Consider the following 14593-nt stretch of genomic DNA (forward strand, 5'->3'; position numbering starts at 1 on the left):
CATCTTTGTCTTGAAGGCCTGGTAAGCCACAAAACACTACCATATAACAATATAGATAACAATATGCATGTACACAGGTCTTTTCTTCTTAGATATTATATACACTGAACTACAGATCTTGGAAGAATCAATTTTCTTCTTTCTTGAGGTCCTAGTAAGCCACATAATACAACAATAGATGCATGTAAATAAGTCTTTTCTTCTCAGTGACTTTATATAGATAAGCTAACTTTAATATAAAATTCATTATAGAAACTAATATAACACTCTAATACTTTTCAGCGAAAGCAAAAACATGGCGAGAGGCATTAGCACAGCGCCAGCTTGAACACTAGTTATTACAGCAATTGCAGCACTAAGGTCTGAGACTAGTCTTCTTAATGTTGCCAACACTTTGTCATAGTTTACTCAAAATTAAAAAAGCACTTTTATCTATCTATCTACCGTATATATAGCGGGTTAGTTAGTACGTGGATGTTATTTTTTAGGTTGCTGTTTGCACTGCAGGTAAAGGTGGTCAATAATCTCTTCTGTTGTGGGTAAAATATTCGCGTTCAGGGCTTTAACCACGAAAACAATGAAATGTTTGCCCCCCCGAAAATTACCCGCTAATAATATGGTTATGCTTTAGAGGTGATAACACCTGCAAATTGGCCAATTTTTGGCTCTAAAATATTATTCGATGATAATTATACTTATTTCATGGCGGCACGATTTCAATGAAAATATTGTGCAGGCTTTGAATTAATTGTGCTATGGCAAATGAAAGCCACTCGCATAAATAGTATAATAATCACACAGTTAATAAGAGATAGAAAACACATGTGCATGGACTAACTACTGAACAGTATACTATTCTGGGTGTTGGTTCTAGTAGTACATATACTGTCTAATTGCCTTGTGCGTGTGATTCAACGAACGTAGATCTCAACTAGCTCAATGGGTGTGTCTTCATTACTAATGTCCTCATCACCACAAAGCCTCAACTCGATATCGTCTGTAGTTGGTTAAGGAAGTTGCTTGCAGAACCACGGTGGATTGTTGAACTCACAGCAAGTACTGTTACCCCCGCATCCCTGACCATCCCAGACTGGATCATCAGAATAGACGATACGAGTATTAGTAATAATGAGCTGTCGACTTCCAGTTTCACAGAAGTAGTCTTGACCAATGAAGGGAGGTACAACTCCAGTGTAGGTGAGGTCAGGTCTTGTGCAGGGACATACTGGAGCAGAGGATCGAGTTTCATCAAGTGCATTCACAAATGTCCAGATGTGCTGACGAGGCGACTGTCCATGGGTTAGGCTCACACCATCAACATAAACACGATCAATAGATAAAGCTCTGTTGTAGAAATAAGCTTTGAAAGCTGGAGTACTATTTTGATATGCAATGATTCGACCACAAACTTTCGAATACTCCACCCCATAAGTTGAATAGGTGGTGGAAATACATCCTCTTTGTCCTTCCACTCGACCACAAGTACGCAATGGTGGTACTGTTCTGGTAAGCAGTCTCAATCCAGCTGGGCAATTTTGGTTGGAATCGGTCATGTCAAGGTTGGCTACCCTCATCCATCCTCCAGTAGTGTTGCAGCTACAGCTTGTTCACCAGATGGTCTGTCTTGAGCAATGTCACTACAAGAGCTAGCTGGGTTTCCTATTCTTGTTCCAGGATAGAATGCCATTGGAACTAACTCAGCGATAATGGACCATAGGTCATTAAGGTCTCGAATAATAATTTCATTTTGCTCAGAAATGTTGCTTGAAAGAGCTAGGATTAAATTGCTGAATTGACTGGATTGGTTGTTCAGTTGCTCGTTCATGGACTGTACTTGCTTATTAGTACTAATCATCTGGTTCTTCAACTCTATATTGGTGTACACCAGTGCTGCCACAGCTACCAACAGAGACAGAACAAAAGCTACAACGACAAGAATTGCAAACCATTTTTTACCAGATTCATTTTTAGCCACTTTTTGCCTTATTCTCTTTGTGTTGCTTTTGTTGTCCAGGACACTACTTTCGGTAGATTTAGTATCTCCAGCAGCATTATGCTCTATGTATCCAGTGTTCTCAACTGTACTGTACTCATTATCTTCGTCTGTTTGGGTGAGACTTCTCTGGTGGATATTGTAAGCGGTGTTTTCCTGCGATATGGGGGCTTGTGTGTCTCTTCTGTTGTTAGCATGCACAACATCGTAGGCAACATTTGGATCCATAATTCACTGTTGAAACTTGAAATAACTTCAATAATTCAGAACTCTGATACGTACAAAATACACAGGTTATTTACAATACTAGAAAGAACCTTCTAGAACACTAGTGGTACTAGTGGTACAGAAATGACTAAATAAGGACATGAAACTAGAAAGGAACCACTAGAACTAACACAACAGGTACAGTACAGTATTTACGGAATCACAGTCACGGAATCACAGTCTTTATCTTAATGTTAGTTCCATATGGTAAGGATACCACAAAACTCTACCACTGGCTTGAAATAGAGGGGCTGTTACTATATAGACTTAGCTGAATGTTGGTAAGTGCAACACTCGATCGGTATACATGCATTTCCTTCTAGGTTTGTCTCAAGTCATTGACGCTAACAGTTACAGGTTATGTTATAAGAGGCTTGCACGATTCTTCTGCTTACATGATTGTTCTGACAGCTTGCATGATGATTCGAACTGTTAACATGCACATTATAGTGGTTTGACATAATTATTATGTGGCAACCATAATTATTGATCCCTGTAGTGCTAAATCTTAATAGTATAAGTAATAATTGTACCATGGTGCGCCCTCGGGGAATACATAGAACTGCCCTCGGTATAGTACAAATCCAATACATCCTTGATATCCAGGCACAGGTAGCTTGTACTATGAACACATATTGATTAGAAGCAATTAGAAGCTGTTATCCACACATTTACAACTGAGTATAGTAGTAAAACACTCTTTGTTGTGTGTGGTGTGCATGCACTGTGCACATTTTGTGTGGGTGTGCTTGTACTTGACAAACCACATTTACAACTTCAGACAACCCAGTCATAGTTTTAGTGAATCTGGATACTGAAGAATTTATCTTCACAATGTGATCCAAGTGTGTCACAGTAGTGTTCTATAAAAGAGAGGCTCCTTTAATGGAGGCTGGGCTTTAGGCTGACCACAGCCAATGTACCCTTGCAGGGTATATATACATGGGATTTGTACCCTGGAGTATCCTGAGAGTTTCAATGGATATTCCTTAGTGTCAGAGCACATCATGGTACAAATGCAGCTATATAGCTATGTAATACTCAATACAGTTCAGCATTAAATTCATTTCCTCTATAGATTCATCCTTTAATATTTGAAGAGGTTGTTATAATGCAGTGTTGGAGGCTACCCATGACCCCCCTTTCATTTTTTCTGGATCCGCCACTGAGCAAGGAGTATAGTCTAACTAGCTACTACCTAAAACTTATTTTCTTCACTAAAATATAGTTAATTTTTTAAATGCTTAAGTACGAATTTTATAGAATTGAGAATTTCTATTAGTTGACAGCAGTACTCTATGTTTATGCTATAGCTCATGTCACAGTAGACCTGAACAGGAAAGCTAGTATTGTCAGTGGCAATCCAGTATTCTCCAGATGCTCAGCCTTGAGGGAGCTTACTGCAAGAGCTGGTCTGGTTTGATTGTTCCAAGATAAAGTGGCAGATTGTATACGTCATTGAGATAGGATGCTATTGGACCTAACTCAGCAATAATGGACTGTACGTCATTGAGATAGGATGCTATTGGACCTAACTCAGCAGTAATGGACTGTACGTCATTGATATTTCTCATTTTTATCTTGCTCAGAAATGCTGCTTGAAAGAGTTGGGATTTGCTGAGTTGACTGGATTGGTTATTTAGTTGCTCCCTCATGACTGTACTTGTTTATTAGTACTAATCGTCTGTGAGTAACAGTTTGGTGGTATTATTCTCTTGGCCTTTCTTTTGAGTTTACATGCTTCTTTTGGTAAAAGTATCACGTATTTCTGAACACAAATCCGTACATGTACATACTACATGCATTGTTTTGTAAATAGAGCAGGCAAAAATACCCTGGGTCCTGAGTATAATTGGCATCGTCTTGTTTTTAAGTCCAAATTACAGTTAGAGATGAGTGGGAGGCTGCTCATTTTAGTATGCAGGTGTATTGTTATTAACTAAGAACCCCAAATAAGAATACACCTACATATACTAAAATGGGCAGCCTCCCACTCATCTTGGCATCAGATGACTCAGAACATCGCATCAGCCTCTTAAGCGTGTTCAATTCAGTGTTCCTGCATGCATGCATGCTAGTAGTGCTCAGGCACTTTTAACTGGCTACTTTATGTATCTATACACCTATGATGAAACGATCTGAAGTCAATGATGTCATGGGAATGTGGTACCTCTGACACGAAGGCAGTTCATTGGTTTAATAGAGATAGAATCATTACAAAAGTTATATTCTCAAGAATAGTTATTAGGAACTAAATGGCTCATAGTTTCTGCTATAAAGTGGGGTTCCAAATTATTGCTCTAAAGATTGTCATGCCAGGTAGGGTTCCGCTCTAAAGATTGTCATGCATATATGCCTGCCCTGTATTAATTATTGTTTTGCCAGTGTATATAGTGCAGACAGACATGTATAATTATGTTGAGTCAGGAATACATGTAGTTGGGCATGGCCCGATTGTCCCTGGTGGGAAGACGGGTTTCAAGCCAATCTGGGATTTGTCTTTGCTGCAACTATACTTGCAGCCCAATCAGATTGCAGCATTTCTAATGTGGTCTGTGTCACGTCCAGGCCAGTTGCGCAACCGCAAGCAAGGTACAATTATTTAACACCCACTTCAGAATAAGAATATTCATACTACTAGTGATGTCACTTCCAGTTTTTTGTCACTGCTATCAGCGTGTTACATAATCCAGCAGCACAAATCCTGACATAAGCTTGAAATCCCGATCTCCCTTCAGGGACGGCCGGGCCACGCCCAACTAGAATACATGTTGAGCTGATATTACTATTAATTTTCAGTTTAAAAGAAGCCATTTAAAATTGTGCATGTGCTTAGCTTTTAATTTGGATGCCCTAATTGCATATTTGATGAGGTCAGATCTTTCTAAACTTTCCAAAAACAATCTGGACCACCAGCACTCATCAAGTTATGATCATTCAAATTTGAGATTACAGTACATTGTACATGTATATGCCTCACAAACGGCTGTACAGAATATTTATTAAGTTTCAGTTCTAGGATTTGATATGTCTATTTTAGCGTATGTACATCTCTATTATCTCAATAGGTGTCTCTTCATCATCAATGTCTTGATCAGAACAAAGCCTCAACTCGATATTATCTGTAGTTGGTTGAGGGAGTTGCTTGCAGAACCACGGTGGATTGTTGAACTCACAGCAAGTACTGGTACCCCCGCATCCCTGACCATCCCAGAGTGGATCATCAGTGTAAAAGGTATTATGACGAAATGCTTGTCGACTTCCAGTTTCACAAAAGTAGTCTTGACCGATGAAGGGAGGTACAACTCCAGTGTAGGGGAGGTCAGGTTGTGTGCAGGGACAAACCTCGGCATCGGATTGAATTTCATCGATTGCATTAGCGAATGTCCAGATGTGCTGACGAGGCGACTGTCCATGGGTTAGGCTCACACCATCAACGTAAACATCATCAATAGATAAAGCTCTGTTATTGAAATATGGAGTGAAAGCATCCGGAGTACTACTTTGATATGCAATGATTCGACCACAAACGTTTGAGTACTCCACCCCATAAGTTGGAAAGATAGTGGAAGTACACACTGCTCGTCCTTCCATTCGGCCACAAGTACGCAATGGTGGTGTTGTCCTGGTTACCAGTCTCAATTCAGCTGGGCAGTTTTGGTTGAGATCGGTCATGTCGAGGTTGGCTACCCTCATCCATCCTCTTGCAGTGTTGCAGCTACAGCTTGTTCGATTCATGTCACAGTAGACCCGAGCACGAGAACTAGTGTGAGGGGCCATCCAGTATTCTCCAGATGGTCGGTCTTGAGAGATATCACTACAAGAGCTTGCTGGATTGTTGATTGTTCCAAGATTAAAAGACTCAATTGTGCTGGATTGGTTATTTATTTGTTCCCTCATTGACTGATCTTCCTGGTTTTTCAACTCTATATTGGTGTACACCAGTGCTGCCACAGCTACTAACAGAGACAGAACAAAAGCTACGACGGCAAAAATTGCAAACCACTTTTTAGCACATCCTTTCCTTTTTTTCTTTGTATTGCTCAGAACATTGGAGGTGGAATTACTTTCTGTTATATTCGTTTCTCCGCTTATTGCATAGGCTGTGTTAATTTTTGATGCGAACGTTTCTCTCCCATTGTTCTCAACGACACTGTAGCCATTATCTTGGGAGGAATATCTCTCATCTTGAGAAATTTCGTCGTTATTGTAAGCAGTGTCTTGTGTTTCTTTTTCTCTTCTGTTGCTAGCATGCACAATATTGTAGGCAGTGTTTGGTTCCATAATTCACTGTTGAAACTCTACTACTGGCTTGAAATATAGAGGCTGTTACTGTATAGACTTATTGTAGTTGCTGTGTTATACAGTGCAACATGCCCTCGGTGCATTTCCCTTCTAGGTTTGTCTAATTGATATCTCCTTATTCAGTATGTGTTTAAGTTATCAATGCCAACAGTTACAGGAGAATTGTGGGAGGCTTGTGGTATAATTTATGGTGATTCTACCACTCATATGTTAATTTGTTCAGACCCCTTGCTCATTTTGGCACCTATAACACACCATAATATGCAATGTTTGTAAACAGAGCAGAACGATTTGATTCCTCATATCGCCATAATTATGATAGAGAGAGAGTATCAAATATAGGCGTACTGTGGTATCAGATGTATGCAGAGAGTAACGTGACTTCCTGTATCTGTCACAAGCTTGGAATTTGCACACTGACCAATCCAAGCGTGAGTGATGTAATCTATCAAGAAAGTAGATTACATCACCCACACTTAGATTAGTTGATAGATTACATCACCCACGCTTGGATTGGTCAGTGTGCAAATTCCAAGCTTGTGACAGATACAGGAAGTCAGGTTACTCTCCGCTTACATCTGATGTACAATAGTAGATTATGCTCAAGACGATTGTTACCTTTCTTTTATGCTCAAGTCCACAGCCTAGTCAAATTGCCTATTATTCTTTTCATGTTTAATTGCAAAATACGTATAATTTATACAGAATTTGTGTTATGTTGGTATTTAATGTGTTTAGTTCTATGATTGACTAAGTGTTCAGCGTATGTACATCTCAACTATCTCAATGGGTGTGTCTTCATTACTAATACGCTCATTTCCACAAAGCCTCAACTCTATATCGTCTGTAGTCGGTTGAGGGAGTTGCTTGCAGAACCACGGTGGGTTGTTGAACTCACAGCAAGTACTGTTACCCCCGCATCCCTGACCATCCCAGAGTGGGTCATCATGATAGAAGGTATTATATCTAAATTTCTCTCTGCTTCCAGTTTCACAGAAGTAGTCTTGACCGATGAAGGGAGGTACAATTCCAGTGTAGGTGAGGTCAGGTCGTCTTGTGCAGGGACATGCATAACCAGTGGATTGAGTTTCATCGACTGCATTAGCAAATGTCCAGATATGGTGACGAGGCGACTGTCCATGGGTTAGGCTCACACCATCAACGTAAACATCATCAATAGATAAAGCTCTGTTGTAGAAATATGGAGCAAAAGCATCCGGTGAAGCAATTTGATATGCAATGATTCGACCACAAATTTTTAAATACTCCACCCCATACGTTGAATAGGTAGTGGACACACATCGTGCTGGTTCTTCTATTCGGCCACAAGTACGTAATGGTGCTGTTTTCCTGTTCATTAATCTGAGTTGGACTGGGCAGTTTTGGTTGGGATTGGTCATGTCAAGGTTGGCTACCCTCATCCATCCTCCTGCAGTGTTGCAGCTACAGCTTGTTCGGTCCATGTCACAGTAGACCTGAACACGAGAGCTAGTGTCAGTGGCAATCCAGTATTGTCCAGATGGTCGGTCTTGAGAGATGTCACTACAAGAGCTAGCTGGGTTGTTGATTGTTCCAAGATTAAAAGGCTCAATTGTGCTGGATTGGTTATTTAGTTGTTTTGTCATTGACTGATTATCCTGGTTCTTCAACACTATGTTGGTGTACACCAGTGCTGCCACAGCTACTAACAGAGACAAAAAAGCAACAACTAGGACAGTAAAGATTGCAAACCACTTCTTAGTACATCCATTTTTAGCACATCTTAGACTTTTTTTGTTTGTATTGCTCAGAACGTTGGAGGTGGAATTAGTTTCTGTTGTAAACACTTCTCTGTTTATTGCATAGGCTGTGTTATTTTTCAATGCAAACGTTTCTCTCCCATTGTTCTCAACCATAGTATAGCCATTATCTTGGGTAGAATAGATAATTATTGTAAGCAGTATTTTCTTTCAATGCAATGGCTTGTGTTTCTCTTCTCTTGCTGGAGTGCGCAACTTTGTAGGCAGTGTTTAGCTCCATAATTCACCGTTGAAACTCTACCACTGACTTGAAATAGAGAGGCTGTTACTGTGCATGCATGGGGTTCATGTAGTTCCCATGTTTTATACTAAGTGGTGCAGCACTCGGTAAATATTTCCCTTTCAGATTTGTCTAATGCAGCATCGATGAGTTACAGGTTGTTGTGTAACTTGTTACAAGAGAAGTGTGCATGGGAGGCTTGCATGATGATTCTACTGCTTGCTTGTTTGTTCTGACTGCTTGCATGATGATTCATTCATTTGGCACTGCATGCGCATGATAACACAACACCTTGTACCATGGTTTCGAATTCACCAAAGATCGGTTTTAATTACATGCATATAATTATTATACCATGGCTGTCACAATAATGCTCTTCTTGCAGAAACTTCGATATTTGCTGTGTATACATTCCTGTACTTTTATAGGAAGTTTTGTAGGGTGTATGCATGTGGATGGTGCTTAGAACACAACACACTTAGCCAAGACTAGGTTTTAATCGTTGTGCCGCCAAGTGCATTAGGTAACTGAGAGTCCATCTAAGTGCACCAGATTAAAATATGCGATTTTGGCTAGCTAGTTCTCAGTAAAGGATTTAGTGCTGTCACATTGATCTCTATAGTTATACAACTTGACCAGTTTTCTACCTGGCTGCTTTTGAATCCATTTCATTCAATGTCTCAATTTGTTTGTATTTTTCATGAGAACAGTAAGATTCAGCTGTGCGCTCAAATGAATCTCGGCTAGCTAAGTATGGTTTCATTCCAGTGGTATCTCCCTATATTCAGTAAGTGTTCGTGTCATTTGATACCAACAGTTACAAGTTGTGGTATAAGAGAATGGTGGGAGGCTTGTGTGATGATTCTACCACTTGCATGTTTGTTCTGACCCCTTGAATGATGATTCTTTCATTTAGTCACTGTTCCTACCATATTTAGTTGTTTGACAGAATTATTACATGTGTGGCAATGTTCGTACACAGAGTATGATGATTGGATATTAATTGCTTGTAGTAACATCTTCTCATTTGCTCTGATTATAATTATTACAGCAATTGCAGCACTAAGGTCTGAGACTAGTCTTCTTAATGTTGCCAACACTTTGTATAGTTTACTCAAATTAAAAAAGCACTTCTATCTATCTATCTACCGTATATATAGCGGGTAAGTTCTGATTAGTTAGTACATGGATATTATTTTTGGGGTTGCTGTTTGCAATGCATGTAAAAGTGGTCAATAATCTCTTCTCTTTTGGTGGGAGGTGGGGAACTTTACAGAAAGTTCAAATTTGTGTATGTCATATAATGGCACTGCTATACTCCTTTGATCTCAGAGATCAAAAGGCAACAAGTATAAGAGAAGTATGAATTTACTAACAAATTAAGACTGATAAAATTAATAGGCATGCTTTTCTTGATTATTATAATTATACCAGGTAACCATTATCTTAGCTTTTAGCCTTGATTCCAATTCACTTGGATTACTTAACTGTATGGTGTTTACTGTTTACTCATAAAAAAGTTGCGAGCTTTCAGCAAAACTATAAGTTCATTGCATGCTTAAGATAGTTTCATTGCTAGTTTGTGTGTTACATGCAGTAGATACATTTCAATGGAACCAAAAACGTACATTGAAAACCTAGTTTGTGGCAGTCAGCACTGGCCAGTATATGGAATAGCGAGTGGCCGTACTTCAGAGAGCTGGAATAGCGACAGTCTACTGCATATATGCTTTATAGAGGTGGTAAGCTCCAAGAAGCAATTTTGAAGTACATGGGAAGTACATGAGAAAAGTGCCTCAGAGCAGGTATACTATGGGACTTAGTGTACCTTCAACTTACTTATATAATTATACCTAGTGTTCTGTTGCCAAGTAATTTATTGTAGTCAAGTATCGAGGGCAAGGTTTGAGCATGCACACTAGTCTAAATGAGTTAGACACTATGTGATTTAGAAGCCCTCAGCCACTTTAGTACCCTCGCTACGCTCGGGTTACTAAATCAGCCCTTGCGCTTCTAAATTCCATAGACACCTCCAAAACAGTGTCTAACTATTATATAGTTGATGTTGTACTATGAATTGTACTCTATGCAAGATGGTTTCTTGCTATGCTTGCATGTGTCAGTTTGTATTTAATATGAGAAATGTAAAGCAATAATTATGCTAGCTAAAAAGTATAGCATGTGATCTTGGTGACTTAATATTGCAATAACTAATACGTACAGAACATGCGTTAGTTGAGTGTTTAATGTTTATAATAAGTATTTTCAGCGTATGTACATCTCAACTATCTCAATGGGTGTGTCTTCATTGCTAATAAACTCATCACCACAAAGCCTCAACTCGATATCGTCTGTAGTTGGTTGAGGGAGTTGCTTGCAGAACCATGGTGGATTGTTGAACTCACAGCAAGTACTGGTACCCCCGCATCCCTGACTGTCCTATCATCAGAATAATAGACGATACGCTTACTACGAATAATGAACAGTCGGCTTCCAGTTTCACAGAAGTAGTCTTGACTGATGAAGGGAGGTACAACTCCAGTGTAGGTGAGGTCAGGTCTTGTGCAGGGACATCCCTGTCTATTGGATTGAGTTTCATCATGTGCACCAGCAAATGTCCAGATTTTTTTATTTTTTTTTATTTTTTTTTTTATTAAAGATTTAGCAATTAATTGCAAGGATACACAAATAGCTACAAAGCTAGGGTGAAGTGAGTCCTATAACATACGTTTTAATAGTTACAACATGTCAACTAAATGTGAATACAGATGTGACTTAAATGAACTTATACTAGTACAGTCTACTAAAGTAAAGTCCTTGTGGCTAACCAGCCTATTCCATATTGTGATTGCATGCGGAAAAAATGAGAATTTGTAAAAGAATGTTCTACATTGGTAGTAGCCTCGATCCCAGGCCGAGTTTTCGCTTTTATAACGGTTAGGCGAACAACTGGGCCTGGTACTAGTTGTCTGCGCATGCGTCAGTCGTTCGTCAGATTCTGACGAATGGATATTCTCGTTCACTTTCGTGACATTTATATTCGTGTACTATCGTGTACTAGAAGTCAGTTCCCGTTTTATCATTATTGGAATCGATTGGAATGGCTCTTAGCTGAAGCTTCTCTCTTCTCTGAAGCTTATTCTGAAGACTGAACAACAAGTGAAGAGGTATAAAGCTTTGTCAAGCTTGTTAAGGTCAGATATTTTTGTGTGGGCCCTATGGCCGGCTATGCTATCAAGTCTTGTTCATGTTTGGCAAGAATGTAGGTAGACTATAGTTTCATCATTAATATGGTGGATCAAGTGAAGAGTGTGAGCTAGAGAACTTGGTGCTGCCATCATCAGCTCGTCGACAATGACACTATAACCGAGAAATTTAATATGTATAGATCTACACGTATTTAAAATGTCTACTTCTCTGTACAGGAGCAATGGCTAATATCCAGCTATCCCAACAGTGCTCCTCTTGGCTATACTAACGGACGAGACTGGACAGTTTGAGGTAAGGGTTTAACCGTCTTTGGTTTCTTTTAATATTGTCCTATACTCACAGACACAGGACTGGAGTATGACCTGCTCATTCGAGCGTTGCTGGGTAGCTCAGAGACATCAAGAGAATCTACGTTTTCTCAAGCAATGAGTTACGAGTTGGGGCCTAGAATCAGAGAAGTCCAGCAGCCTGCTAAATCTTTTTGAAACGTAATTTGAAGGCATTCAATCATCCTGAAGTTGCCCTGGGTCACTGTAATTGTGCTGCAGCACAACTGGCAACTCCCCAGGCCTTTTTGAAGCAGCTCCCTATGTCCATCTTTTGTGTACTCACTCTGTGCATTTTCTGTGTACAAATTTCTATTATTGATTTATTAAATATTTTTGCCGACCACAAATATACAATGAAAATTTGACGCATGTGCAGACAACTAGTACCAGGCCCAGTTGTTCGCCTAACCGTTATAAAAGCGAAAACTCGGCCTGGGATCGAGGCTACATTGGTAGGGGACCAGAGTAAAACAGTTAACAGTTCTACTACTGTACGTCATATTTCTCTTGGTTGCTGGGTTGTTTGGGAAGTCAGTTAGATTGTGTAGTATTTTGAAAAGGTGGCATAGCACCGCAGCAAGGCGCCTCAGCTGCAGAGAAGGAAGCCTGGTCAAGGTGAGCAATTCTTCACTTTTCAAATGTGCTGACAAGGCGACTGACCATAGGTTAAGCTCACACCATCAACGTAAACATCATCAATAGATAAAGATCTGTTGGAGAAATATGGTGTAAAAGCATCCGGAGTACTACTTTGATATGCATTGACTCGACCACAAACTTTTGAATATTCAACCCCATAATGTTGAAAAGGTAATAGACACACATCCTGCTTGTCCTTCCACTCGGCCACAAGTACGCAATGGTGGTTCTGTCCTGGTTACCAGTCTCAATCCCTCTGGGCATTTTTGGTTGGGATTGGTCATGTCAAGGTTGGCTACCCTCATCCATCCTCCTGCAGTGTTGCAGCTACAGCTTGTTTGATTCATGTCACAGTAGACCTGAACAGGAGAACTAGTACGGTCAGTGGCAATCCAGTACTCTCCAGATGGTCGGTCTTGAGGGATGTCACTGCAAGAGTTTGCCGGGTTGTTGATTGTTCCAAGATTAAAAGGCTCAATTGTGCTGGATTGATTATTTAGTTGTTCCGTCATTGACTGATCTTCCTGGTTCTTTAACTCTATATTAGTGTACACCAGTGCTGCCATAGCTACTAACAGAGACAAAAAAGCAACAGCTAGGATGGCAAGGGTTGCAAACCACTTCTTATCACATTTATTTTTAGCACATCCTAATTGCCTTTTTTTGTTTGTATTGCTCAGAACGTCGGAGGTAGCATTAGTTTCTGTTGTAAACACTTCTCTGTTTATTGCATAGGCGGTGTTATTTTTCGATGCAAATGTTTCTCTCCCATTGTTCTCAACCAGAGTGTAGCCATTATCTTGGGTAGAATAGTTATTGTAAGCAGTGTTTCCTTGCAATGCAATGGCTTGTGTTTCTCTTCTCTTGCTGGAGTGCGCAACTTTGTAGGCAGTGTTTAGCTCCATAATTCACTGTTGAAACACTACCACTGACTTGAAACAGAGAGGCTGTTACTATGCATGAGGTTAATGTCTAGTTCCCGTGTTTTATACTAAGTGCAGCACTCGGTAAATATTTCCTTTCCAGATTTTCTAATGCATCAATGAGTTACAGGTTGTTTTGTAACTTGTTTACTAGACTGAGAAGTGTGCATGGGAGGCTTGCATGATGATTCTACTGCTTGCTTGTTTGTTCTAACTGCTTGCATGATGATTCATTCATTTTACACTGCATGCACATGATAACACAACACCTTGTATCATACTTTCACCAAAAATCAACGTTTTTAGTATGTGCATATAATTATAATACCTTGGCTGTCATAATAATGCTCTTCTTGCAGAAACTTTGATATTTGCTGTGTATACATTCCTGTGCTTTTATAGGAAGTTTTGTAGGGTGTATGCATGTGGATGGTGCTTAGAACAAAACATTTCTTGGTGATCTAAAGCGTGCTCAATGCAATAATGTGAACAAAAAATTAATGATTGAATAAGTGTTTCAGTGTATGTACATAATTATCAACTATCCACTAATGACCTCAGCAGAAAGTAATTTAGTAATTCGCGTTCCGGGCTTCAACAACGAAAACAATGAAATTTTTACTCCCCTAAAAATTACCTGCTATATTACGGTATATGCTTTAGAGGTGATAAGCTCCAAGCAGAAATAATGTAATGGTATGCCAGTTAACCACATAATTATATATAATTATTGTAGCATGCATTAATGAAGTTAATGACAGAACTTCCAGGGCATTTTCAACACAAATAGACTTTATAGATTCGTTTCTTATTTCTCTCTTTATTTGGTAAGTACTTACAGGTTATAATTATGTTATAAGAGAAGGCTTCAACAGCCAATGTGTCCTAAGGTACATGAATGTACACCC

At 39.5% G+C, this 14593-nt stretch overlaps 2 protein-coding genes and 1 long non-coding RNA gene across 3 annotated transcripts; 1 reads left to right on the forward strand and 2 right to left on the reverse strand.

Annotated features, from left to right (window-relative positions):
* Positions 1 to 5178: 5178 nt before the first annotated feature.
* Positions 5179 to 6627, reverse strand: LOC135336699 (uncharacterized). Its single transcript, XM_064532557.1, has one exon. The coding sequence runs from the start codon at positions 6542 to 6544 to the stop codon at positions 5297 to 5299; it is 1248 nt and encodes a 415-aa protein (XP_064388627.1). The 5' UTR covers positions 6545 to 6627; the 3' UTR covers positions 5179 to 5296.
* A 656-nt stretch (positions 6628 to 7283) lies between these two features.
* Positions 7284 to 8658, reverse strand: LOC135336718 (uncharacterized). The gene has a single exon (XM_064532572.1). It carries the CDS (start codon positions 8458 to 8460, stop codon positions 7324 to 7326), a length of 1137 nt encoding a protein of 378 aa, XP_064388642.1. The 5' UTR covers positions 8461 to 8658; the 3' UTR covers positions 7284 to 7323.
* A 2820-nt stretch (positions 8659 to 11478) lies between these two features.
* LOC135335733 (uncharacterized) lies at positions 11479 to 12238 on the forward strand. Its single transcript, XR_010394600.1, has 2 exons — positions 11479 to 12085; positions 12137 to 12238. It is a non-coding gene; the product is annotated as an uncharacterized LOC135335733 (long non-coding RNA).
* Positions 12239 to 14593: the final 2355 nt, after the last annotated feature.

The sequence above is a fragment of the Halichondria panicea genome, chromosome 5, assembly GCF_963675165.1.
Source record: "Halichondria panicea chromosome 5, odHalPani1.1, whole genome shotgun sequence".
NCBI lineage: Eukaryota > Metazoa > Porifera > Demospongiae > Suberitida > Halichondriidae > Halichondria > Halichondria panicea.

Bases quoted from the DNA above. Each gene is read 5' to 3' on its own strand.
- LOC135336718 (XM_064532572.1), bottom strand. From the start codon at position 8,460: ATGGTTGAGAACAATGGGAGAGAAACGTTTGCATTGAAAAATAACACA.
- LOC135336699 (XM_064532557.1), bottom strand. From the start codon at position 6,544: ATGGAACCAAACACTGCCTACAATATTGTGCATGCTAGCAACAGAAGA.